General features: G+C 56.4%; 2 protein-coding genes across 2 annotated transcripts in view; one reads left to right on the forward strand and one right to left on the reverse strand.

The window, feature by feature from the left end:
• On the reverse strand, positions 1 to 26,152 carry EHD3 (EH domain containing 3). Its single transcript, XM_032353051.1, has 6 exons — positions 25,262 to 26,152; positions 16,139 to 16,315; positions 12,808 to 12,905; positions 5,667 to 6,079; positions 4,856 to 5,020; positions 1 to 2,175 (listed from the first exon to the last, which is right to left on the reverse strand). Exons 1-6 carry the CDS (start codon positions 25,486 to 25,488, stop codon positions 1,648 to 1,650), a joined length of 1,608 nt encoding a protein of 535 aa, XP_032208942.1. The 5' UTR covers positions 25,489 to 26,152; the 3' UTR covers positions 1 to 1,647.
• The window catches only part of CAPN14 (calpain 14), a 54,767-nt gene continuing 52,166 nt past the window's right edge, over positions 23,923 to 26,523 (forward strand). The window contains exon 1 of the mRNA XM_032353050.1: positions 23,923 to 25,070. The gene's annotated coding sequence lies outside the window, so the exon portion shown is untranslated. The remainder of the gene's footprint in view (positions 25,071 to 26,523) is intronic.

A 26,523-nucleotide genomic window follows, 5' to 3' on the forward strand; every position in this document is an offset into this window, starting at 1 on the left:
TACCAAAGGATAAATGTGCTGTATTACCATGAGTCCTAACGACAAACGCACTGCAGTAGTAAGCACATGATAGATACATAGAATTTTCTCTATATAGTCTGAACATAGATACAAAATAAGTTATACTTGTTTCTATTTTCCATCACAGTAGGAGTAGAGCATACAAAGTGATTGGTTCAGTGGCCACAAAGCAAGCCAAGGGAGAGACGGCGAAGGAGGGCGTGGGGCACTGAGGATGGTGGGGGTTGCCAAGGACGCGGCTGAGTCGCCAGGGCTCCGGCCGGAAGCCAGACCTCAGACCCCTCACGTTAGCCTTCTGAGCATTCGCACGAGGCCCACGCGATGAGGGCTGGTGGTCGCATTCTAGCTGGGGCCATCCCGGCGCAAGCAGCCTCCCGCAGGCCAGCCCACCCTCCTGCCGGTGCTGTCAGACTTCTGTGATTTTAGGAACATGGGCTGCATAGCCAGACGGCACGGTTTGCTTCTGGGATGTGACAGATGGCCAGACCGACGGCCCACGGAGTGCTGGTTGGCCCTCCTCCTTCAGCAGCCTGCCCCGGGAGGCTGTGGTGTGCCCAGCTTGCTCGGCTTGTCCTTGTGGCTGGGCAGCGGCTAGCAATGCTGGGATCCTGCGAGCGTCCCCGCAGCAGAAGAAAGGGTCTGAGTCCTCTCTCTGTATGTGTGACCTCTGTGACTTTGGGAAGGTCACCTCAAATCCTGAGTCTCAAGCTCCTTATCTGCGAAGTGTGTGGGGGTGCTATTTCCCTTCTAGGGGGTGGTGAGGACCGAGGGGGATAATGGATGTGAGGTGCCTCCCACAGCTCCTGGCACACGGGAGGGGGAGGACCAACGGCAGGAGAGTCTGAGCATCCAAACATCAGGGCTGGGCGGAAAACACACGAACCTCACAAAAATCTGTGGAACAAAGCCACTTTGACTGGCTTTGCGTTGAGGATTTCAGGCAATTTTTTTTTGCCTCCTTTCCTGCCAATTTGTTCTCTTTTCTCTCTGGGTCTGGGACTCTTTGACATGACGAAGGGATAGGGGTCAAGGACTGGTCTGCGCCGGCAGGCAGAGTTGAACCTGGGGAAGCGCAGAGCTCAGGGCCCTGTCTCTTCAAGTCCAGACCTGGCCAAGGATGCTTCCTTCCATAATCCCCCCACCCCCCCAACAGCAGCCCCTCCCCTCGGATCTTTCAGCCTTGGAGCATTGCTGCCCACTGGGAAGCCAAAGAGGGGGAGACAGTACCCGAAACAATGCAGTGCCTATTAAGCGAGAAGCATTTTCCATCTGCTGCAAGCCTGGAGGCAGGTGGGCCCCCTGTGGGTGAGCAAACGGCCTCTGTGGGAGAAAGCAGGTCTCCCGGTGGTGGGAGAGGGGAGGGAAAGACAGATGGGGACCTGGGCTTGAGCCTGAGGCCCTGGGAGCTCTCCTGTGCTTCTACCAATGCCAAGAACTTGGAGATGTGTCCAAAGACCAGCCTGGAAGCCTGGGGGTCCCTGCCCCTCTCTCAGCTGCAGTGCAGTTCTCAAAATCTGTGTGTGCAAGTGTGTCCGTGTGTGTGTGTGTGTGTGTGTGTGTGTGTGTGTGTGTCTCCTGCCCTCCTATCTCCTCCAGCCCCTGCCTGCTCCAAACCTCCTCCGCCCGTCACTCGGCCACTTTCCTCTTGGACGGGGGCAGCAGGTGCGCGGGCAGCTCGTTGGGCAGCTCATGCCCCTCCAGCTTGACCTTGATGAGGTGGTTGGCCAGTGCAAACTCCTCGTCGTCCAGCATGCCGTCCTTGTCGATGTCAGCCAGCTTCCAGATCTTGCCCAGCACGCTGTTGGGCAGCTTGGAACGCACCATCTCTTTCTTGGCATTGGCCCCTGTGATCTTGCCGTCCACTGGCGACAGGGTGTAGAAGATCTCGTCGTACATGGGCTTGTCCCTGGCCACCACCCACTCGGCGTCATCGATGCCCTCCCCGGCGCCCTCCCCGTAGCCGTGCCCGAAGGGGCCGTGCAGGGTGCCCTCGAATGCTCCGCCCTTCACCATCTGGATGGGCCGCTGCGTCTCCTCCTGCCGCACCAGCACCATGAGCTGGGCGATGTCGTGGGCCAGCATGTCGTCCACCACCTCCAGCAGCTTGCTTTTCAGGGGCTGGAATTTGCTAAAGTCCTGGGCCTGCAGCTGGTCCTGGGGGGAGAGAGAGAAAAGAAAAAGTGGAGATAGAACACCAGGGAAGGAGAGCTTTCTCCTTGCTGGGGATGCTGCCTTCTGCGAACGCTGGAATGTTCCCAGCCCTGGAGGCTAAAAAAGCCAATCACAAAATAATAAAATAACTGAAGGATGTGAGAGAGGAGGAGAGAAAAACAGCACACTGGCTCCGGGTGGAATTTTTGCAGAAAAGAACAGGTGCAGGGGCTGGGGAGGAAAAGGAAATTGAACCAATACCGGTTGCTCCATTTAGCTGGATTCCCTCTAATGCTCTGGAAGATAATTAAATGTCTCTTTCTCTAGTTCTGGCTACTGAAGGGCGGTTCCTGAATGCTTTGGCCTCTGAGCCTGGCGTGTGTACCTCTTTCTGGGGCTGTTCCTAAGTGCCCTGCATGTGTCTCGTTGGGGGATTTCACTCTGCGGGGCCTCCCAGGGAGGAACATCATATTCTGTCCCCATTCAGGGAAGGAAAGACCGAGGCAGAGGCAAGTGAACACCAGTCATAATAAAAGCCACAGCTCATCCCCAGACCAGTGATTCTTAACTCAGGATGCTCATCAGAATTACGTGGAGAGAGTTGTCGACTATCGGCTTCTCTCCTTGGGGTCCGGACACGGTAGGCGCAGGCAGGCACGCAGATTCTGTAAGAGCTCCCCGCCCTGCGTCCCCCGACAGCCACTCCACATGGCAAAAGAAATGGGTTCCCCTTTGCACGTCTCTGCGAGTTTGAGAGATCCCGGGTTTGGAACACCCAGCTCCCTGGCCTTTTCAGTCACAAGGTGAGAGCTCTCTGCTCCAGCCTTGGGTCTGGCCACAGCATCTCAGGACACTGGGTACAGGGGATGCCTCAGGGACAAGCACATCGAGTTCACTGCAGAAAAATTCAGAAAACACCCACAGCTACATTTCAAGAGTGAATGTTAGCTTGTGCATTTCTCACCTCCCTTCTAAGGCAGGGCTGAACCTGGGAGGGAGTGGGGGCTGGGGGGGGGGCGGTGTGCTTTCCTCCTGCCCTTGGGGCATAACCTCCCAAGGTCCCTGGCACCTCTCCCATCCTGTCCACAGCTAGGGGTGTTTGGTGGGCTGCCAAACAGGTATCCTAATGTCTTCCAGGGGGTGCGGTGGGTACCCCCGTCACCCCACACATATGCCCCACCAGGCTGGCTGTTTATGTGACTGGTTCAGCGTCCCTAACAACAGATCCTAACACGGGACTGGCAAACAGATGAGAAAGTGAAATCATTTATAATGCGAAAGGATTTCTTCCATTAGAAGTGGGGTCATATGGGTCCTTTCGAATGTTTTCTTTCCCCAGTGGTGGCTTGCAGATAATGACGCTCTCAACAGAAGGAGGGGCCAGAAGTGGGAAGTATTCCAAGCCACAGCTGAATGGCGAACCTGAATTATGTTAAAGTGATTCTGAAATCAGTAACTGGCTCCCTAGTAGGTGGTTACAGGAATGAACGGATACATGAACAAAGGCGTACTTTGAACATCTATTTTTTTCTTTCTCTCTTTTAGCCCATAGAAACTAAAAATGCCTACTTGCGACTCCACTGACGTTCTGAACCTCCGGTCTTAAACTGAGAAACAAGCTCCCAAGTCCAGGATCCAAATCAGCAACAGGAGCACAATCAATCTTACTACGACACCTGTTGCTATTTTAAAAAATGTCCTACTTCTTAGAAACCTTTTATTTTTAAATAATGATAGAACCATGAGATGTTGCAAAAATTGTGCATACAGAGAGGTCCCTGGTGTTCACTAGCCAGCTTCCCCCAGTGGTGACCCCTCACCAAATTGGACCCTGCCTTTTGAGCGCATAGTCTGTGCCAAGCTCTGTGCTAAGCACCTTGCAAATATTATCTCACGGAAGCTCATAACATCTAAGAAGGTGGGTACTTCTGGAGTCTCAGGCTACAGAAGAAGAGACAGAGGTTCAGAGAGGATCCAGTTGGTATAGTCTGGTGGTTTCCTGCTTGGACTGTGGGGACAGCTTCTGGCTCTTCTATTAGCACTTGAATGAGCACCACTCTCAGAAAACTGCCAGCTGTTAATTACAAAGGTTAATTACCTTTGTAAACCTTAGTTTGCTCGTCTGTAAAAGGATGAAAAGGTCTTCCTCAAAGGACTGTATGGAAAATAACATGAGAGAGCGGGTGTTATGGCCTCTGGCCCAAGACAGAGGCCCAGGGTATACCCTGAGGATGGCAAGACACTGTGCAGACTTCTGTTTCTCCATGGCTTGTATCCCACCTTGCTCCCAAGTTGGGGCTCAGGGGTAAATGTAAACACTTGAGGGTCTAGAGAACCCATGTCAGGTGACATGTCATTTTGCATGGAATGATGGGGGACTTCAAGCCTGTGGTGGCTGTGATGGGGGGCGGTTTGTACACTGGAGGTATCAGGCCCCAAACATCATGGATGCCCCTGTCTTACTGGGAGCACTGGGGCTCCGTGTTCTCCCCGGGCCCGGATAGGACACCTGCTGGCCAGTGGCAGTCCAGCAGGGAGGGCAGAGCTGGGGCCATCTCCTTGCCTTCGGATTCTGGGTCAGCTTCCTTCTGGAGCCTCCAAGGCTGGCCTTCTCCATTGTCGGGCTGCTCGGCCAGCTCGCATGACATTGTCCCTTGTCCTAGAGCTCCTGAACCCTAGTTACCTGCATCCTCTTGAGGTTGGGAAAGTCCCCAGGTGAGATCTGGTGCTCCCGCTCGATGCGGCCATAAATCTCAGCCAGGTTGTTCACCAGCTCCTTCTTCTTATTCTCCTTCCCAAACACTGACGGCATCTCCTTCTTCAGGGAGCTGATGATGTACGCGTGAACCTGAGACACAGGGGTGGAAAGAAACCTTCAGATCCAGGCCTTTCCTCTGGGGGTGCCTCCCACCCATCTCTTCCTGTGGATCCCTCCTCCTGCTGCTGCTACTTCTGCTTCTGTCTCACTGCCTCGCCCTCCCCTGTGGCTTCCAGCCTGAAGCTGTTTTCCTAGATCCCAAGGTAAGGGCGAGATTACGGGGAGGTTAAGGTCAAGGCAGTACTAGGCATGGGAATACTGCTGATGGGGCTGGTGACGAGGGAGATGACCACAGCTAACATTTCCAGAGCTCTCTGAGATGCCAGACACTGCGATGGGGCTGCTACGTTCCCTTTTTAACTTTATCCTCCTACCCTTTCACAGCAGAGCTGCGGAGATAGGCACAGAGACACCTCGCCAGGGCTGGGATCACAGCTGGAGAACCGTGGAGGTGGGCTCCAATCTGGCCGCCTGGTACCCGGGCCTGTGACCATAACCACTAGGCCATCCCGCCCCCGGCTGCCCGAGTGGGGACAGCCGGTGCCCTCGACGCAGGGGTTCTAGATGGTTGTCAGGAGGGCAGGTGATAGCTCAGGGCTGTGGGTGGCGGCCCCCTGCTCTCGGCGCTGACCCTCCCCCACCACCAACCTGCGCGTTTCCCTGGCCACAGCCTCACCTTGGCCAGCCTGGCTCTCTTGATGAGGTCGTTGAGCTTGCGTAGGGCGGCATTTCGGGGCAGACTCTGAATATCTCTGAACAGGTCCTGCTCCTCGGCCTCGAAGAGCTTCCGGTTGTCAGGGATGAGGAGCGGGTGGGACCAGAAGGAGCCGATGTAGACTCGGATCACCTCCGGGGTGTTCACAATCTTGCCCAGGGACCACATGAGGGCCCCGTAGACCCGCATCAGCTGCTGGGTCTCGATCTGGTCCGCCTTGTTCAGCACCACGCGCATCTTGTCCTCGTGGTTCTTGAGGGCCTTGATGACCTCGGAGAACTCGTCCGAGATGTCCAGCTTGTGAGCATCGAAGAGCAGGATGATGCGGTCCACCCGCTCGGCAAACCACTCGAGGACAGCCGCGAAGTCGTACCCTGTGGCAGAGGGACGGTCAGGAGGGGGGGCCTCGGGACACAGGGAGGGGTTCGGGCAGAGGCAGCCAGCACCGCAGACACAAGATGGTCTTGGGAGTCAGAGCTGGGTTCCGATCCCCGTGCCTCCACAAGCTCACTGACCTTGAACATGTTACTCCGTGTCTCTGAGCCAGCATTGCCCTTGCCTGTAAGCTGGCAGAGTAACAGCGCCTAATGCATGGACTTCCAAGAGCCAGATACACTCAGAGCCCAGCACGTAGTTGCTATTAACATGATTACCCCATGTAGTCGTCTTATTCGGGCGAAGGGGCCCTCACCATTCAGGGATGGGGCTCAGGAAAGTGCCTCGGGGCCAGTCTCTGCCCAGCAACAAAGTAGGGGCTCGGTCAGTGCCAGGGAGGCACTGTGGCACTGTGACTCAGCCAAGACCATCCTGCTTGTCGGAGGCAGCCCTGGGAGCATGGTACTGCTCTCCAACCCCAAGTTCAGAGCTTGCTCTGGTTGGCAAGACGACATCACAGCCTCTTTCCCATCCTCCCCACAGCACCCTATAAGAGAGGCAGGGTGAAGAATCGTGAATGGGGCCATGTGGGGGGAGGGGGCAGAACCACGGTCAGAGCTCCTGTCTTCCCACCCCGGGTCAGGCCCTCTTACCACCCCTCCATGGGCTCAGGAAAGCAAAGGGGCCAGAGAGGCTGTGGAGAAAAGAAGCTCCTCCCCAACCCCAACTCTCTCCAATCCCCGATGGCACCAGCCATGCAAGAAGGGGCTCAGCAGTGAGGGCTTGGGGGGAGTAGGGGCAAGGCTGACGGGGTGGGGGCGGGGCGAGAGCAGCACCAGGTCAGTGTCACCAGAAGAGGACAGCCTCCGGCCCATTTCTGACCCCTTGGCTGGGTGACGTGCCCCTCGGTGTTCTCAGGATGTGCTCTGAAGGGGTCGCCTGAGAGCAGTGGCCTGGGAAGCCCACTTCTAGTTTCTGCTCGGCCATGAACTTGCTCTGTGTTCTTGGCCAAACAGACTTCATCTCTGGTCCCTGGTCTCTTTGCCTGTCAAAGCAGGGTGGCTGGACTGGAAGATCTCTGCGCTTCCCTTCTTGCTTCGAAGACTAGAGATGGAGGGCAGAGAGCACGGCAGGATGGATGTTGGGGACACACAAGGAAGCCCTCGCAGGACAGGGAGAAAGGAGGCTGGGGGCCTCTGACTTCAACACCTCGGGGTGCCTGTGTGAAGTCCGCTCCTGCCTGAGGTCCAGTGGACAACTCCGGGAAGCTTTTCTGGGATTTTATAAGCACAGAGACTTCCGATTCATCTTCCTGCTTTTGTGAATTCTGTGTGCTCTGACAGGTGCTGTCGAAGCGCCAAGTCAGCAATGCCAGGCGCCTTCTCCCCCCGTTTGGCTGTGAGGGCCCTGAGGATGGAGCAGGGAGGTCGTGGGCTTCCTCTGAAGCTCGGCCTCCTGCGCCCGCTGGTTAGAACCTAGCAGCCTCCAGCACGGGTCACTGTGTCCGGGACTGGGCTTATACACAACCAGGAATGGGAGCGTCTGAAAGGCACGGACTGGAAAAGGGCATGGGACTAGGTGGCTCATTTACTTTCTGTGTGGCCTTAGCAAATGTGAACCTCTGCTTTCTCAGCTGTACGGTAAGGATACTAACCCCCAACCAGTAAGGGATCTGTGGTAGAGCCAAGGCGATGGGATCTAAGAGCAGAGGGAGAGCCTGGATCAGTCCGGGGGTTCTGCCCTCACTTCCAGGGCAACAGGCTCCCTTCCCCCAGGTGGTCTCTGGAATGGCTCGGAGACCCCCCAGCAGGAACCCCTCAGCACCTGCAGCGGCACAAGGGCTCATGATGTAGGAACTAGCAGGTGGAGGGAGACTCCAGCCCCAAGAGACTGAGCGGCGAAGCGAGTTACTGGAAGCCCGGGGCTTTCGGGTAGCCAGTCTGCGGGCTCCCAGAGATCCCGTCTGCAGGCATCAGGCCCAGAGACCAGGCAGCCTGCGGGATCTGAGGCTCTCCCCACTCACCCCCAGGCTCCAGAGGACTGGAAAGAAGCATTTCTAAGCAATGCCAGGCAGGAGGAAATCAATGAGCGGAACACAAGAAGCCAGGCCACTCCTTGATCACCCCCCAGCTTCCTGCAGCGTGCAGGGTAATGCAAGGGAGCTGACAGCACGTTTCTTTGTAGTTCCAGCCATACCGTCCATCGGAGCCTCCTCAGAGCCTGCACGCCTGTCTTACAGGGCAGGGAGGGGACAGAGAGCTTAGGGGCCAGCCAAGCTCCCATGGGTGGGACTGGAACCTCGACCCTTGCCTCCTGTCCACACTCCCTTCTCGCAGAGCCGTGTGTGAGGCTAGAGCCCAGATGCTGGAGCGCGTGAAAGGTCCCATCTCACCCCAAAAGCTCTCTCTCGAGATTTAAAGACATCTTAGCAAAAGAGAGATAAGAGTGCATCGATTTTCAAAGTGTGGGAAGAGTTCAGATGACTGGGGGAGCAAATCATACTGCGTGCCTCCTAGAGGTAACGCTGAAAGTGGCCTGACAGACGCATCATGGGCCTCCGAGGACCACAAGGCTGCTGGCCAGCCCTCGTGACGGGTGTTAGGACCCCGCTGTTCCTGCTGCCCTGGCGCGTGGTGCCCACAAAGCCATAGGTGGGCAGCATAGAGTTAGGGCCCAGGTGTCCCTAAGTGTGGGTCCCACTCCGATGAGAGTCCCAGGATGGGCCAGGGACATGAGGCTGCAGGGACCAGCCCAGACCCTCCAAGGCCTCCCCAGGGGAACTGTAGGTTGGCGTCTGCCCCCATTCAACTCCCTGCACTCTTCTTGGGCAGGAGATGATAATGTGCTACAAAGCCGCTACACTGGGAATCAGGAGACCTGAGTTCCTATCTCAGCTTTACGGCCTGGGCGTGGTTTTTACTGCTGTGGCCCCACTGAGCTCGCCTGTAAGGGAAGGGGCTCCCTTGGAGGGATGTGAGCAAATGCCCAAGGGGTGGCTTTCCTAGGGTGGGGCCTGTGGGGATTTCCAGCCAAGAAGAAGCCAGGAAATATGGTTCCCAAGTGTGAGGACACTCAGGCTTCCGGAGCCCTCCCACTTTTGCTGCATCCTTGCTTCTTCCCAGTAATGAGCCTGGGCCTGGGCACACCCTGTCCCTTCCAGGAACTGGCTGCTTGCCCCTGTGCTGCCCCTCCCAGTGCATCTTCATCCAGAGACACGTGCTGGCCTGGGACATCCTGGACTCAGGTTCCCGGATGTCCCCTGCTTCCTCTCTTTCCCTAGAACCCCCTCCAACAGGCCTGGGTAGAGAGGTCACACCCTCTCTAGGACCACACTTTTTCCAGCTCTAGCCCAAGGCTTGGGGGCTCCTTCTCATGAAGCCTGACCCCAGGGGAGGCCTTGGGAGCAGCTCACTTTCCAGCATGTGGCACCCTGGGGTGCTCATGCACCCAGATTTGATAACGTGGCCCCTTTTTGCTGGTAAGCCACAGCACTGTGCCTGGCATGAAACTCAGCCGATGGAGAGAGGGCTGGATTTCAGGCTTTGCACGCCTTTCCACCTGGTGATCTCGCACAGAGCCCAGTGGCCAGACTCCCCCAGGGGCCCTACCCTGTCCGAGATGGCTAGAGGTGGGGAAGAAGCACCAAATCCGTGGTGCAGCCAAACTCAGAGCACGGAGGGCCCCAGGCAAGAGGCTACAGAGAGCGTTTGGTTCTATGCATTCCCTTGTGTGTGTGTGGTGGGGGGTGGCGTGTGGAGGAAGGTATGGGCGTGCGTAGATAAGAAGGTATATGTGTGTATAGGCAGAAATTGGAACTGCCAGGTCCTCTGGCCAAAGGTGAGTGAGGATGGGAGAGGCTCTGCACACTGGAAACTTTCCTGATACCTGTTGGTGTCTGATGCCTTCCATTCTCAGTCTCCTTGGAGTGCGGGGGTGGGTGGGGAGGGAGCACTGCCCCAGGCTGGAGATATGGTGCAGGTGCCCAGCTGCCAGCCCTGGTTTTCATCACAGACTGCTCTTGCCTGCAGCTGCATTTATAGTATGAACTTTGGAAGGCAGAGAATAAACTGGCTTATGTAACCATTCATGGGCCCATCACTTCTAGAGGTCTGTGTGGGGTAGGAAGTGATAGGAAGGACAGGCAAGAAAACCAAGCACCCCATTTGCCAAGGGCAGCCCCTGAGGTCCAAAGATGAAAGTAGGAGAGAAGATACAAGAATAGGAAAAGAATAGAATGGGACAGGAGCTGAGGAGGGCAAAGTCCCTGGAAGCAGGGCTGCCACACACAGCTGCACAGGGTGTGCACTGTACAAGTGCATGGGAGGCCATTCACATTGATCACCCTGCCATTATGCAACAGGCAACCCTGGCTGGCAGATAAAGGGGAAAGAAGGGAGCTCACTGTGATCCAGGCTCAGATCTGATGTCTGTGTTTACATTACCATCTGTAAATCTCACAGTCATGGGATGGGTACCATCATCCCTTGTTACACAAGGGGACATAGGCTCAGGGAGAAAATGTGACCTATTGGGACCCATCTAAAACCCAGGGCTCCGAACTCACAGTCCAGTGCTCGTAGAGGCCCTAGAGGCCAGAGTGCTCTCTGGACCCAGCTGTCAGACTGCAGGGCCTTGCAGAATGCCTCCCCCTCACCCCCAGGTGGTTCATATTGAGAAGCTGTGGCTCTCCTGAGGCTTCCTCAAGGAGACCCAGGCTGCCAAGTGTGAAACAGTAAAGCTCCTTTAGGTCTAAACCAGGGGGAGCCCAGATGAACCTGGGGCAGTGGTGGCGAGGGCCTGGTAAGGATGGAGGGAGTGTTTAGGGAAACACATAGAAGCCGGACAGAGAGCCACCCAAGCCTCCCCTCCACAGGGTTAGGACCAAGCACCATGGTGCTCATGGAGGCCGGAAGGAGAGGGCAGACGGGCCTCTCTTTCCAGGGCCGTGGGTTTTCTGTCTCTAGACCAGCTCTTCCTCAGCCCCCGCACCACCAGACAGCCCAGAGGTGGGGAGCCCAAGCCCAGGCTCCCCAGACTCCCTCCATCGATTTGTTGCCGATTACATGGTGTGTTAACACAGGCCCCTCCTGACTGGCTGCCTTCTTTACCCTCTTGTCCCAGGTGTCCCCAGGTGGGAGAGGCAGAGCTTTCCTACTGGGGCCTGGCCCACCCTGCCTCCCTCCTGCTGTGAATCACATCCTGGGCACTGTCTTTCCTGCAGGACAGAACAGGGTCCTCAGGCCCCAGAGCAGGCTGTAGACCTGAGGGCCTCTCCCACCATCTCTCTAGCTACCTGCTGCCAGGCCTGGCTGCCCCCACCCACACAGCCATGTTGAGTCCCCACAGGGCCAAGCCTGGTGCTGCCACTACAGAGAGCTGCTCACCTCGGGGAGAAAACTGAGGCAGCCAGCAGGGGTGCTCACGGTGGCCCAGTTCCGACACCACAGGCCTGTCCCCAGGCCAGCATGGGGGGCGCTTGGGCCTCCTTGTTACAGCCCCTGGCCTGTTGCCCGTGAGGCAGGGGGCTCTCCTCCCTGGGGCCCAGGAGCCTGGGCTTCAGCGGGTGCCTGTCCATGCAGGCCACACCCTTGGAGGAAGGGGCTTCCGGGCCCCACCACAATGGCCCAGACATGCCACAGGACAGATCTGGGCTGGCTGCAGAGCACAGGGGACCAAGGGACATGCGGGAGGCAGCCGTCACTTAAGGCCACTGCCCAGAGAACCCTGCCAGTCCCAAGCCCTTCCTTCCCGGAGGCTGCCTTCTGAGTGCAGACTTGGCTCCAGCCCAGCTCCTGGCTCCAGGACTGGGGCGGGCATAGCTTCATCTGCTCTGCTTGCCAGAGACACAGAGAGGGCAGGGGGCTACCCAGGGCACACAGCAGGCTGTGGCCTGAGAGGCTCAAGTCAGGGGCCAGGTGTTGACTTGAGTTTTGGATAGCATCATAGACTCTGGAGCTAGAGAAGACCAGTGATGACGGTCTATTTACTCATGTTTACTGAGCACTTGCTATGTGCCAGGTAGAGCTTGCTATCTGCCTCTATTATTTCTTTTCATCCTCAAACAACACTACAAGGTAGACAGAATCATTTCCCCTTGTTTTACGGATACATCATTGAAGTCAAGAACCCTGCTCGAGCTCACTCAGTGAGGACATGACGGAGGCAGGCTTAGCTCGCTGGCCATCTGGCGCCAGCGGTCCGTCTCCTTGCTGCCCTGCCCAGGGACCTCTCTGGTGAGCAGTCACCCCTTATCCATCTGGAGAGAACAGCCTTCAAAGTGCTGCTGCATACCCCGCTCCCCACTCTCATGCCCCGGAGCGTGCTCCCATCCCCATGCTCCTGGGCAAGCATTCGCCCTCCCTGCAGACGGCAAGCTCCCCAGCCCGGGGACTGTCGGAACTGCAAGAAGCCAATCAGGGTCTGGCCCACAGTTGTGCCTCTTGGAGAATAAATACACCCGCTGAGGTAAGGCAGATGCTGATGTCTCCTTTTCCAGGTGAGAAGACAGAAGCCAGCTGTCTCCTGAGCGACAGTGGACCCAAACTCTCCTCCGGCCCCCTGCCTAGGACTGTTCCACCCAGCACAAGAGGCAGTGCCGGCTCATCAAGGTACAACAAGGACCTGGGCTGGGGGTGGGGTGGTCTATCTCATAGGCTGGAGGCAAGAGAACATACCAGAAAGAACACAGCACAGGGCCAGAGCCGATCCTAGCAGGAGCCTCGCTTACCTCGGCTGATCCTCTGCTTCTCCCCCGAGAGGATGCCCGGAGTGTCGATAACGCTGATGCTCTCCAGCACCGGGTTGGGCAGCTGGGCACACACGAACCTGCACGGGGCGAGAGCAAGCCCACGCTGTCCACTCATTGGCTCTCACGTACCCTCCCTCGTCAGAATGGAGGTACAGAAGCCTGCTGCCTTCCAGTGTAGACGCCCAGGCTCTGGGCCAGACTCAGCCCCAGCACCAGGCCCAGGACCTTTGTGGAAGCTCCCTGGGTGACCCTGGGGCAGCCGAGGTCCTCCGAGGTCCTCCACTTGTAAACCCCTGCTGTGAGGGACGCTACCATGTCCAAACCTCGGTCTCTGCCCCCAAGGAGCCCAGCCTGGTGGGGAGAGGAGGTGTGTGCACGGGCAACCAGGATATGAGGTTAAATGGGACCTGCACCCTGAGGGAGGTCAGTGAAGGGCTCGGGAAATCCAAGGTGCAGAGACGGCTTTCGGGGACGGCTTCCTGGAGGAGGAGGCAGGGAGCTGGCCTTGATGAATGGTTCATGCCACCGAGGAACATTTATTTGGGCTTCCAGATGCCCTATGGTCAAGATAGCGGTCGAGTCTCATTAAAGGAGACATTTCTAGGGTTACATCCTAAAGTCTCAAAATACAAACTGGTAAACCTAATTTAGGTCCTTCTAAATTCAAGCCTTCTCTCTTAGATGCCATTTTTGGTGAATAAGGTATCTTATTCTCTCAGGAGGTACACTGGGCCTCCGCTGCCCAGCGAGATGGCAGCAGAGACGCAAGGTGGGGGAGGGGGCCAGTGACGCACAGAGGAAGGCGTCAGGGAAGGCTGCCCAGAGGAGTGGCCAGGGTGGGGCTGGGTGGGGACGCGGGGCCCCTCAAGCCTCCTCGTGAGGGCCTTGAGAGATTCGGATTTTATACTGAGGGCAACAGAAACCCACTTAGGCGGAGGAACATTTTAAACAAAAGAGTGACTCAGTCGGATAGGATGGTTGTCAGCGAGCCCAGTTTGGTTCGTCACGTGGGTGGGGGGGCATGCCCCGTGTCCGGCGCTGGACTAGGTAATGGGATGGGAAAGTCCATGAAAAAGCCCCTGTTCTATCGAGGCCCGTGGCTCCTATTATTCCTGAGGCCCAGCCTCTTTCTAGCTCTTAGGCTCTATGGCCCATTCAAGTATTCTGTGGAAAATTCCTCATTTTGCTGAAACTGGCCTGACCTGGGTTTTGGACACTTGGTGACCAGGTGGTGGGTGCACGGGGCTGGGGTCTGGGTCAGGGGCTGTGGATGAAGTTTCCCCCAGGCTGAGCTCCTGGAGTGACAGCGGGAGGGGGCTGAGGGAGGACCCCACTGAAGGGGACACCTGGTCATGGGAGCCATAGAGAAAAGGGGACAGAGCAAGCTGGAGAGGGCCTGGCCAGGGAGGCAGGAGGAGGGCCAGGGAGCTGAGAGGGAACAGGGCTCTAAAGGTACTGACAGCAAAGAGAGGAGACGTAAGGAAAAGGTGGAAAGTACCCGCTGCTCATCACCGAGAGGTCCGGTGACCTTCACGGGGAATCTGTGATGAGGAACAGGGAGAAGTGAGGAGGTGATGTCTGGAAACTTGGCTGTGAAGGGAAGTGAACACGGGGAAGAGCTAGTAGGATCCGCCACGTGGGGCCTGGGGGTTGGGGGGGAGAGGCTTTCAAGAGGAAACACTCCCACGTGGAGGCGAGGGGCAGGGGCAGGTGCCGCTGTCACAAAGAGAAGGAATCCCCAAGGGAACGTCCCTGAGTGGCCGGCCCCGCAGCACCTGTGGGGACGGGAGGGGAAAGAGAGAATGCAGCTCTCCGCAGACGGGGGCGGGTGACCTCAGCGCATGCACGGATGAAAACCCAACTCAGGGGCTCCAGGGATCCCGGCTTCCGTTTTCTTTAGAATAGGCGGCAAGGGCGTTTGCTGAAGGAGGAAGCTAAGGTGGTTGGAGGAAGCTAAGGTGGTTGGAGCGTGCTCGCAACCGGACCTCTGGCGGCAGGAGATGGGAGCCAGATGTCGGGGTGTGGCTCCCACGGAGCTCCGCCCCGCCCCGCCCCGCCCCCTCCTACCAGCGGACACGCCCACGCCCGTCTAAACACCTGTCTGCTCAGCCCCTGTGCTGCCAGAGAATAGCCCGAGCCTCACAGCGCTGGGGGTTCTGCTCCCAGGACTCCTGCAGCAAGCCATTTTCTTTCCTTCCTCTCTGCTTGTTTTTTTCTTTTTCCCTCCCAGTTTTCTCTGCCTGAAACCTCCCCTCTCCCCCACCTTCTCAGCCTCATTTCACTCATCATTGAACACCCATGTCCAATGCCAACTTTTCCACAGAGGCTTCATCAGTCCTCTGGCCTTGGAGAAGGATATTTCTCTTACCCTATTTCACAGATGGGAGAAGTGAGCCATGGAGACATTAGATAATCGAAGATCCACGGTGCTCTGTGGTAGGACTTTGACCCAGGACCACCTGATGCCAGAGCTCATCCTCTTTGCCTTTACTCTAAATACCTCCTATTAGAGAAAGTCGTTCACACTGTATAGATGAAATGCCCATGCAAGCTTGTGGTGTGACTCCATCTAGCACAAGGGGATCGGGGGGCAACCTGTGTTCTGGTGAAGCAGAGTAATAACGAGGAGGTGCCACGCACTCCCTACAGCTTTCATCCCTCAAACTGACCCAATGACCCTGGTGTCTGCAGGCGTGCATTCGTCCCAGGGGAGGAGAGGTGACCTGTCTGAGGTCACACAGTGAGTTTAGTAGGAGAGGCTGTGCACAAACTCAAGCCACCTTCAGCCCTGGGTTCTTTCCACCCAGTGAGGACAATGTCCAGAAATAGAGAGGAAGCTTCCTCTACTTTCTTCCGGTTGAATGCAAATTCCCTCTGTGGTACAGCTGATCCCTGATCAACGAGGGGGTGAGGAGCGTCCAGCCCCCATCCCACCCCACACAGCGGAATATTCGTGTATAAATGGACCCACACAGTTCGCACCTGTGTTGTTGAGCTGTCAGTTGGATAGACAAGAGCTGGGAATGACACAGTACAGCCCTCTCTGCTTTACTGGAGGGAGGTGCAGTGACAGGGCTGTGATTTAACCGGTGTACCCTTCCCAGCTTCACAATCACGAGGAACTGGCCCAGATTCCTGCATCCCTAATCAGTGGTGACCCACTCAGTTACATTCCCAGCAAGAAAAGGGGCAATCAAGAGACTCCGGCTATGAAGAAGGCAGTGAACCTCCCAAGACCTCCTCTCTTCCTTCTCATACTCCAAGAAGAAGAGAAGAGAATACTTAGGCTGAGTGTTTTCGGAGCACACACCTGTTCAAGAATGCGTTGCCAAAGGCGTTCAGCTTCCTGAAAGGTTTCTTAGGATCCACCACCAGGGCATTCCCAGGGACGATCCCCTCCACCTGTCCGTGCATCACAGCGATGAAGGAGTCAGTGGTTGGCTCGGGCCCAATCCTCATGCCGGGGAAGTCCTGTTCCAGGAGGTACCTGGCGGAAGGGAGCGCAGTCATCAGACAGGGTTCTGTTTGCAAAGCAAAGCCGCGCGGGCAGGCGGCCATGCGAGTCACGGCAGAGGGGCAGAGGGACAGCCGTGACATTTCACGGCAGTGTCAGATTTCCAGGGATGGGGAATCCAGAGACCTTTGTGAAAGAAGTGAGATATGAGCTGAACTTAAAATACCTAATCTGTGCTCCTTGGTCTTTATCCTTCTCCCTCCCTGAATCAGTCACTGGGGGGCAGGGAGAAGCAGGGTTTGGGCTCAGCAACAAAGCACGGGTTGAGACTGAATTCTGCACAGAGTACAGCAGACTTGACAACGGCAGGTCGCCTGCTCAAGTACCTGCACGAACACAAGGTTAGAGTGAGACCATCCAGAGATGCTGCTGGCTTGCCTTAGGTCTGTATTTCTTTATCTGGTTAGTCAGCCATTTAATATAAAATACAGAAACAGCTCCCACATCATATGGGCTGAAGGGCACACCATGAAAAGTCAGTCTCCTTCCCATCTAAGACTGTGGGTCCCACCTCCAGCATCAGAACCAGGCTGTGACCTGGGGTGGCAGGTGCCTCTCTCTGCTCTTCTCCAGGACTCGGCAAGGACAGCCTGAGGCCACAGCTCCTCTCCACAGCCCCTTTTAGAAGTTTGCTTTTAGAGCAAACAGGGTGAGCCGGAGAATGGAGAGAAGGAAAGTGAAAGCCTCCGGGCCCAGTGGTCCTCAGCCCTGGCGGTACACAGGAGCTACCATGCAGCTTCAGCTAATGGTACCCAGCTCCCCGCCCTCCCAACCCAAGGCCCTGCTCTGCTGGCTAGGGGAGACGGGGGAATAGTGGCCACTGGTCCTTTCTAGGAAATCCTTCGCTGATTCTGAGGTACTGCCTGGGTTGACAACCTGCTCTAGACCAACCTTCCCATCTCACTGATAAAATCACGGACAATAGCATTTCCACCGGCCAGACATTACACTACTCACTAGGAGAACATTATCTTCTTCAGTCTTCACAGTGGCCCTATGCACGGGTACTGAGGAAACCGAGGCGTAGTAGGGTTATGTGCCTTTCTCCAAGTTCAACAGCTAGTAGGGCAGTGGGTACCCAAATCCCCATCTGTCTAACCCCAAGTCCTTGGCCCTTCAGCGGTCTTCTGTCCTGACAGTGAGTGGATTGAAGTCCCGCCGGTCAGGACAGAGCTGGGACTGGAGGCCACGACTCCAGGGCCTGAGCTCTCTGCCTGCCTTCTGCTTCCCCAGAATGGGCCTTGGAGCTCCAGCCCTGCTCTGCCTGAAAGGTAGGGAGCTGAGGAGACCTGAGGGGGTTTCTTACAGCTCAGCGATGTCCTGCTTGTGCTTCAGGAAGTGTTCTGAGCCCTTTGTCTACTGGGAGGCACAGGGAAGCCACAGTAGGGTTGCTATGGGCTCCCTCCCCAAGGAGCTGGCAGAGGGGCTGCTGCCCAGGACGTCCCTCCTACCGCACTGGAGGGTGTGCAGTGGCCCTGGGAAGCCCATCTTCCTCTAGGATGGCCCACTAATCCAGGAGTGAGGGCAGGATTTTTTTCCCCTCAGAGAACAACTCTGAAAGCTGGCACTTGGATTGTGAGGAGAAAAAAGGACAGCACGTCTGGCTTTCTCAAACATGCCTCCTTCAGGGCCTGCGTGGAGGAGTAGGGAATCTCAGTGGCCCAGGGCCAGCGACCTGTTTCTCTAACCATGAGGGATATGCCCTTCAGGAGGGAACCTCACCGCCTTCCTCCACGATGTGGGAGATTACAGTTCTGATTTCTTAAGCACCTGCCATGGGCCAGGCGCTGTTCTAGACTTTCCAGGGATTATCTCATTTCATCTTTGTATGTCAGATAGATGTGAGCACTATGATCCTTCTCATCCAATGGGTCTAATAAGAAGACCCACCTCATAGGGTGTTCCAGGGGTCCAGTTACAGACCTTAAGCACTGAAACCAGTACCAGCCCCAAGATGACCAGTCACTGTAAAAAGGAGGAGTCAGAGGACAACGAATGTGCCCCAAGACATGCAGTCAGTGAAAAGCAGAGCAGGGATTCGAACCACGGCACTTAGACCGGAGAGTTCACACTCTGAACCACTACATCCACTGTCTTCTTTCCTGCCTCGGGTCCCTGGACCAGGACATGGGAAAGGGCTGAGCCCCCCAGGGGACCGGAAGGAGGAGTGGGACAGGAAAGCCACAGAGGAGTATGGTTTGGCAGGAGGCTGGCCGGGGGCCAGGCCTTGGGGGAAAGTTGGGCTTCAGTGCCCACAGACCCAGGGATGTACTCATCTCCATAAACACCCACCGCTGGGGTTCACAGCTCAGTCTCCAGGAGGGGGCTGTGGCACACAGAAGTGGTTGCTATGGGGGACCAGAGCAGGCCCGGGCCGCTGGCTCTCCAAGGCCCCTCCTGGAACCTGCAGCTGCCTCATGAGATCACAGCTGTGCTCGGGAAACCCCATCCATTCCTGCCTGGGGTGGCGGTGGGGGGCGCACCTGTCCTGCAAGTGCTTGGGCGAGAGCCTTTGCAGGGCCCTCCTGGCAGTGTGTAGCAAGTGTGAATTCTGAGCCTGGAGCAGGGTGCTGGGTGTTATCAAAGGCCTTGGGGACAGCTGACATACAGACGAGTGGAAAGAAACAGGCCTGAGACAGCCTCAGGAATGCCCAGCCTGCAGAGGGCCAAACACAGTGACGAAATATCTTCCTGACACGGGCGCCTCCGATGCCGGCCCCGGGAGAGACGCGGTGTACCAGCAGATGAACAAAGGGGGACGCTTCCTGGCACAATAGGGGCCACTTTCCAGGACATTCTGCAGCCACAGCCTCAGGCGGCCAAGAGAGCCTCTTGGCTAAACCCACGTGACCTGCAATTTGCTGACCACACATGGGTCTGGAGAAACACAGACTCCAACAAAGCCCCCAGCAGGTCCGAGGACACAGCCAGGCCGGGCAGAGAACCCCGGGCTTGGTGAATTCTCAGGGACATTTGGGTAGGGCTTGCAACACCGAGGGCCCCCTTATCAAAGCCACCACTGTGTCCAGAAAGGAAAAAGCCATTGAGGGATCTCATGGCTGCTTCTCAACGGGGAGTGACACAGACCGCCTCTGTTGCCAGGCAAAAACATTCCCACAGCGGGGTAAAAAAAGAAAAGTTAATTCAAGCCTGGGTGGGAACAGCTGAGACGGAGACACACGAGAATGCGGAGGGACGGGCGGGCTGAGCACCCGCTGTGTGGCAGGTGTCCCTCCGGGCCCTTCCCCCAAATTCCCTCACTTCACCAGTCCCAGAAGCGCCGGGGAAGGCAGCATTACCCTCCCCGCCGCAGTTGAGCCAACGGACATAGAGGCTGCCCAGCTCTGCAGCCAAGGAACAATATTCAGAGGGCCTAAGACTGGAAAAGATGTTGGTCCGCCCCCCCCACCCCCCACCCCCCCACCCCAGGTCGTCCAAAGCAAAATTAATAAATACTCCACCCTAATATAGGTGTCAGGAAGCCCCACGCGTTTCTGGCTTTTCCATGATGACAATTTTTCTTCACATTTTCCTCATTTTTCGGTGTCCTGCTTGGCTGGCAATCTCGGCATGCGGCCTGCATTACTGGCGACCTAAGCACCCAGGGGAAAGGTGTGGGGCCAAGAATCTGAAGCCCGTCGTTCTCTAAAGTCTCTGCGTCCCCAGCAGCGGGGCCAGACCTCAGGCTGCGGCTCTCGCTCTGCATTTCTTTAGACCCTAAAGGCACGGGTCACTTTCCGCTCTGTTACAGGTATTTGTGTTATACGCCTGTATCTTTGGTCTCTCCAAGCCTGGGGTTCTTAGCTTTGAAACAGGGTCAGAACTATGATACTGGGGTATCTGGGGGGCTCAGTGCCACTGTTGATTTCAGCTCAGGTCATGATCTCAGGGTCTTAGGATTGAGCCTACCTTGAGCTCCCCACTCACTGGGGGTAGGGAGCGTCTGCCTGAGATTCCCTCTCCCTCTCCCTCTGTCCCTTCCCCTGTGTGCGTGTGCTCTCTCTCTCTCAAGCACATAAAATCTTAAAAACCAAAACAATACTTGCCCTGTTGGGTAATACTTGTCTCAGGAGATTTTAGGGACACCGGGAAGCACCCCATAATCACAAAGTGAGATAGGAGATGGGAAACCCTCGAAGGCCATGCTGAGGATTGAATCGGCTCTGTGCTCCACAGAGCAGCCACTACTGTCCCTGGCACCCAGCAGCCTCTGCCACGGGACAAAGAGACCCCAGCACAGAGGAGACCCGCAGCCAGGCTGCCAAGCCCCCCACTAGCCTCCCTTTCCTGCCCCCACCCTGCGACAGGCCACCCACCGAGTCTACCACTGACCCAGCACTGCCCAGTGTTCCCCGTTCCCACTCCGCTTCCAGCCCTTGGTGGTAAAGGCAAGATTCTGGTCTCTCTCACATCCCTCCCCTTTCCTTCCCCCCAACTGCGGTGGGGCTGGATAAGAACTTTCCCGGCCCTGCACTCTGCTTAGAGAATCAGCCAGAAGGAGAAGAGTGAATGATGGAGCTCCAAGCGCCATGCCCGTGCTACACTGCTACTGTCCCTTCCTAATCGGGAGAGAGACCCTACAAGGTGGTTGCAGATAACCACACGTCAGAGAGGCGTGTGATCAGCTGCAACTTCCGGACGAGGCCTCTTGGCCGGTACTGTAGAGCCTGGACTCTGCTAAGCCAGCCTGGGTTCTTTCCATGGCCTTTCTCCACTGTCAGTGGGAATGGGATGGAGGCCTTTCTCCAGAGGCCTCCTCCTGCCAGTAAATGCTTCTCCTGATCGCCTCCAGAGACCTGACGTTCAGGCAGATCTGAAGCCAGACCTGAGGCAGGTGGACCCATTCCTCCAGCCCAGGGCCATCTGCTCCCTTGAGTAACATTCAGGTCTTGTAAGAGGTGGGCAGGGTCCCCCACGCAGGGACCAGCAGACCACAGCCCTGACCGGAGAAGGGCATCTACTGACCTCGGCAGGAAGACAGGAGTGAGGCATGAAAGGGACTGTGGCTGGCACGGCGGACCCTGCAGAGGTCAGCGGGTCTACCTGGAACAGCGGCCCCTTTCCCTAGTCCTTTGGCTTTCTAGAGGGTCACTCTTCCATGGCAGAGATGCTGTGATGCCGGGGATGAGGCCTGGGCAGGGGGGACGCGTGGCGTTGTGAGGAAAGAAGGCACAACCCAGCCAAATGCTGACTCACCTTTGTGGGAGGACGCAGAAAGCTTCCTGAAGAAGTGGGGGAGGTCCAAGGGCCTGCTCAGGGCTCCCCCCGCCCCCACCTCAGCCCGTGCTCACACTTTAGAGTCTGAGTTCCATTGTAGAAGGGCCTCGGGTCCTCACAACCAGCCCAGACCTTCCTGTGGAGGCCCAAGCAGCTTCGCTCTGGCAGCCCCAGGCCCCACACTCCATCCCCTGGTTCAGGGGCAAACATGCAAGGGAGTGGGGGGGGCGGGGGGCAGGTGGGGAGGTTGGAGGCTGCGGGCCAGTGAGAGGGAGAGTGAAGGGAGGCACAGAGCAGAGGCTGGAGGTAGGCTGCCAGGGCCAGAGGGACACAGAGCTACTGTGTCTGAAGAGGCAGCCTGTGTGGAGGGAGCAGCCACCACAGGCCAATTTATTGTTTATTTTATTACTGTCGGTTGCCGGGCCAGGAAAGTTATTTCAGGCAGAGATTATAGCCCATTAATTAGTTATTAGAAGAATGTTCTTTACTACATGTTCTTCCTGAGACAAGAAATAGACGCCGTGGCAAGTACATATAACTGAAAGTGTATGGGTACTCAGGAGGCAAAGGGCCAAGGGCCAGGAAATGAAGAGGCAAGTCTTTGTTTCCCAGGGAAAGTCCCTCACAGGTCCAGGCCCAGGACAGGACAGGAGTTGTGAGAATCACTGCGCTCGAGGCAACCAGCAGGGATGGGAGAGGGCGCTTTAGGCTACCCCAAGGGGGGCCTTCTTCACTCTGGGGAAGGGGCCTTGTATCAACCCACTCTCTTGGAAAGCAACTCAGAAATAGGATTCTTAACACCCAAATTTTAAAAAAGTAGAAACATTTTAAAAACACAGTGAAATGGTACAACCTTGGGCCCAGTGATTTCACTCCTGGGACTCTCTGAGAAAACAGTCCAGCATGTGGAAAAAATATTATGCATAGAGGTAGGTATTCGGAGTGATTCTCCAATAGCAAAAAAATATTAGAAAGGACCCAAAACATTCAAAAGAAGTGGACTGGTTAACAAATAATTACATGTACCTACAGTGAAGCATCATGTGGTTCTTAAAAATAAGATTACAAAGATTTTTAAAGTCACAGAAAAAAGGCTCCTTCTCTAAGTGAGATAAATTAGCATGCAGAATTACTTTATGGCGTGACCTCAATTGTGTCATAAAATAGCTAAAAATACTGGAAGATAAACATATATCATATAAAATATATAAATATCTCTATCTACTTATATGATATTTAAAATGATTTCCCCCGAGTTGTGGGCTTATGGGTGATTTCTTTTTTCTTCTTCCTCAAATTTATTCTCGCCTACATTTTTCAGCTGTTTAGTGGGTTTAAAGAAAAGGAGGAAAATATGTAATTTGGTTTTGGAGGGCTTCCCCATGCTCCAACCCCTCCCACCCTGCTGATGCAGTCTCCCTGGAAGGGGAGGGCTTTTGATGCCGGAGCTAAATTCAGTTACTACAGGAGTGGGGAGGGAGAGCTCTTGTACTTGGAGGATAAAAAGCGAGGGATCTGCCTCTCTGGGCCTTCCTGTCTCCCTCAGATAAGGAGTAATCTATCGGCACTTGACTCTGCCACTCTCTTAGACCCAGTAACAGCCAGCATGACTCAGGCAAAGCCAGGAGAGCGTCTCAGGCAAGAGGTACTTAAATCTGTCTGCGGCTCCAGGATCCTGCCCCTGGAGAGACTCTCACCTTTCTCCAGCTTCCCTCCCATTCTGTAAACACCTCCTGGGAGCCTCCAGTAGCTCCGACCCCAGGCAAGGCCCCCAGGGAGCTAAGGCACAGTTGTAAGCTCTGGTGCTGCCAAAGGAGAAGATCTACATAATGTTCTAGGACTGAGAACCCAGGTGTGTCCAGAGGGTAGGGAGGGCCTGTGCAAGGGCACGAGCCATCAGTGAATGGCCTGTGCTTCCGGTTGGGGCACAAACCAGGCCAGCTGGAGAATAGGGATTACAAAGGAAACCTTGTACAGAACCTAGGGAATTCAGAAGTGCCTTTGGCAGCGACGGGTGCCTAATGAATTAAGGGAAACGGATTCAATCAGGGCTTCTTGCTCTAAGATTCCATGTATATTTGTGCATTTTTGTGTATATGGACGTGTATTTTTCTAAAGATAGGGCCACAGCTTTTGACAGATTTTCAAGATTTTTCGAAGGATATATTAACCTTTTAGATTCATTAGAGCCCTTGTCGTTCTTACAACATAAGGTACCCAAAGCCAGTAGCTCCCCACCCCTCACCGCCGGTCCCTAACTTCTTTAGAAATCACTCAACCCCTCATAGCCGCTGAGTCCAAGGCTGTCCACCCCACAAAGGCAAAACCGATCTGGTGTTCTGTTCAGACATGACATGTTAGCATGACGCAAGCCCTGCTCTCAGGCGGCTTGGGTACAAGCTTGGTGTTAGAGAAAATTAGTATCTAGAAAATCAGTAACCAGACTGTTAACTTTCCCGCTCCCCTTGCCAAACAAAGCACAGAGCTTTGCATGTCACAGGTGCTCAGCTCGTCAATATTTGACCAGAATGGAAACAAGATTTGATTTGAATGGAAACAAGAGCGCGCTGCACAAAACCTTCTGCCGGAGACGCGCACCACTGATTTTTGGGGGGCCACCGCCTCCATTGCCACACTATAGGAGTCTGACTCCACAGAGGGCCACAGAGCACCTGCAGCGGCTTGGCAATGGCTTTGAATGAGGCCAGAGGAAACTGCCTGGCCTTGAGGGTCGTGTGAGACTGAGGACTGGAGAGAGGCCTGTCCTGAAAAGATGGGAAAGATGGTCTTCACTCTGGTGGACGATGTACGGACCTCTCTGGGTGCAGGGTGGGCAAGCTGACCCCTTGAGGGTCCCTTTAGCCCTAGGATTCCGTTATTCCCGGGAATAGATGACTCACGCTCAGCACCATGGGCATTTAGCCAAGCATCTCCTCCCATGCATCTCAGCATCCCAGGTGGGCCTCCTCCTCAGTTACACGGCTTTGGACAGTCACTCAACCTCACTCCACCTCAGTCGTCTCACCTGCCAAGTCAAGGGGCCGGCTGACACAATCCACCCATGTCCCTTCCACCGCTAAAAGACTAGTTAATGTTATTACTGAGACATTAAGATCAAACAAGGGAGAAGAAAAAAGCATTCTGCTTCTGACACTGCTTCTGTCCAGTCTGTAAGTAGGAGCTCTGGTCAGAGCAGGAAACGGATAAAAAGAAAGACACATGGCACTGCCCTAGCCCACCTCCTCTGCTGCAAAAGCCTCCGTGTGAGTGGCTGGGCCTTTGAAAAGGCAAGGGAGGTGGTCCTGGCCATGAACGGCTTGCTCCTAAAAAGCGAGGGTGTGAGGCATCCCCAACCAGTTTCAGGTGCTCTTGTGACCTGGAGCTTTCTCACCGGGCCTCCCGGGCCTCAGTTTCATCATCCATAAAATGGGGAGAATACGGACGGCTCTGAACTTGCACGCTTCGAACTCACCTCTGGAGCCAAGCGCTAAGCCCAGCAGAGAGGCACTAGGTAGGAAGTGGGGGATGGGACCAGCAGTGAGATGGTGGGGTAAGCTTTGGACACACAAACACCAGAATGTCTTCAGCGCCCCCCACGGAAGGCTTCCCGTGTGTCCCCAGGCAGGAGGGGCCACTGGGACTGAACGGAGGCCCTGTGCGCTGGGCGGCGGGGTGGGCTGCCAGGGCCCTGGGCCGGCTCACCTGATGAAGGTGGTCTTCCCAGTGGAGTACTGGCCCACCAGCAGGACCATGGGCTTGTTGTCGAAATCGGCATCCTCCAGAGCGGGCGAGTGAAACTCGTGGAAGCGGTAATGCTCTTCCAGGGGCAGCAGCTTGGTTTTGTAGAGTTTCTTGAGCCCGTCGCTCACCGTCTGGAAGACCTCGGGGTCCTTCCGCCGGCGGTCGTCGGAGCCCAGCCAGCTGAACATCGCGGCCGCCGCTCGCCCCCCGCGCGCAGCCCCGCGGCCCGCGCCCTCGGCTCCCGGGGAGGGGAAGGGGCCCCGCAGGGCCGGCCCGCCGCTCCGAGCCGCGCCGCTGCCTCACCCGAGCGCCCGGCTCGGCCGCACCATGGCCGGGCGCGCGGCGCGGGGGGTCCCTGGGGCGGCGGGAACGCGCCCCGCCCGAGCTCCCGGGGCCCCGGCCCGGCGCCCCGCCGGGAGCAGCTGCCGAGGCGGGGTGGGGAGGAGAAATAATCCGCGCCGGGCAGAAGGGCTGCGAGCTGGGAAATTCAAGTCAAACCTGCAGTTAAAGTGCCAGACGCCGGCGTGCGATGCCGGGTCCCCGACCTTCCCCCGCCGACCTCTCCAGCCCCGGCCCGGGTGCCGCGAGGGGATGCTGCGGCTCGGCTCCTGCGCGGCCGGCCGGCTCGGGAGAGGCGGCGGCGTCGCCCGGCCCGCGGACAGCTCAGCACCCGCAGCCGCAGCCCGCAGCCCCAGGCGCCGGTTTAAATGCCAGCCGTGCAGGAAGCGGGCTCGCGGAGGAAGTCCCCGAGTACTGGCAAGGCCGGCCCGGCCCGTTGGACCCGGCGCCGGGAAGCTGAGCAGGGCGCCGCCATGTGTGTGGGCAGGCGCTGCGCTGGGGACCGGCGCTCGCAGCCTGGGAGGGAGGGATGCTGAGTCCGTGGGAGCGCTCCGGTATTTCCCTCCCGGCCTCTGGAGGTTTGGTTTGGGAACAGCGCCCTCTCAGGGACAGCTGTGAAGACAGAGCTGACCCACTCCGCCCTCTTGCTTTTAAATGGCTTTTCCTTTAAGTTACTGAGGCCAGTTCCTAAGGAAGACAGGTGCTCTGGCATCTGGGAACATTTTCCTCGGGGCATGGAGAGAAGAGTCCAATAACAGGACTCTCACAAAATGACCAGAACTGTCACTACCCAAACTTTTTGCTTGATCTAGGGTGAAGTCAAAACCATTCCCATTCATTCATTCGTTCATTGGTCCATTTCTTCCAGTAAAACAAGACAAAAC

Source organism: Mustela erminea, chromosome 7 (assembly GCF_009829155.1).
Source record: "Mustela erminea isolate mMusErm1 chromosome 7, mMusErm1.Pri, whole genome shotgun sequence".
NCBI classification, from domain to species: Eukaryota; Metazoa; Chordata; class Mammalia; order Carnivora; family Mustelidae; genus Mustela; species Mustela erminea.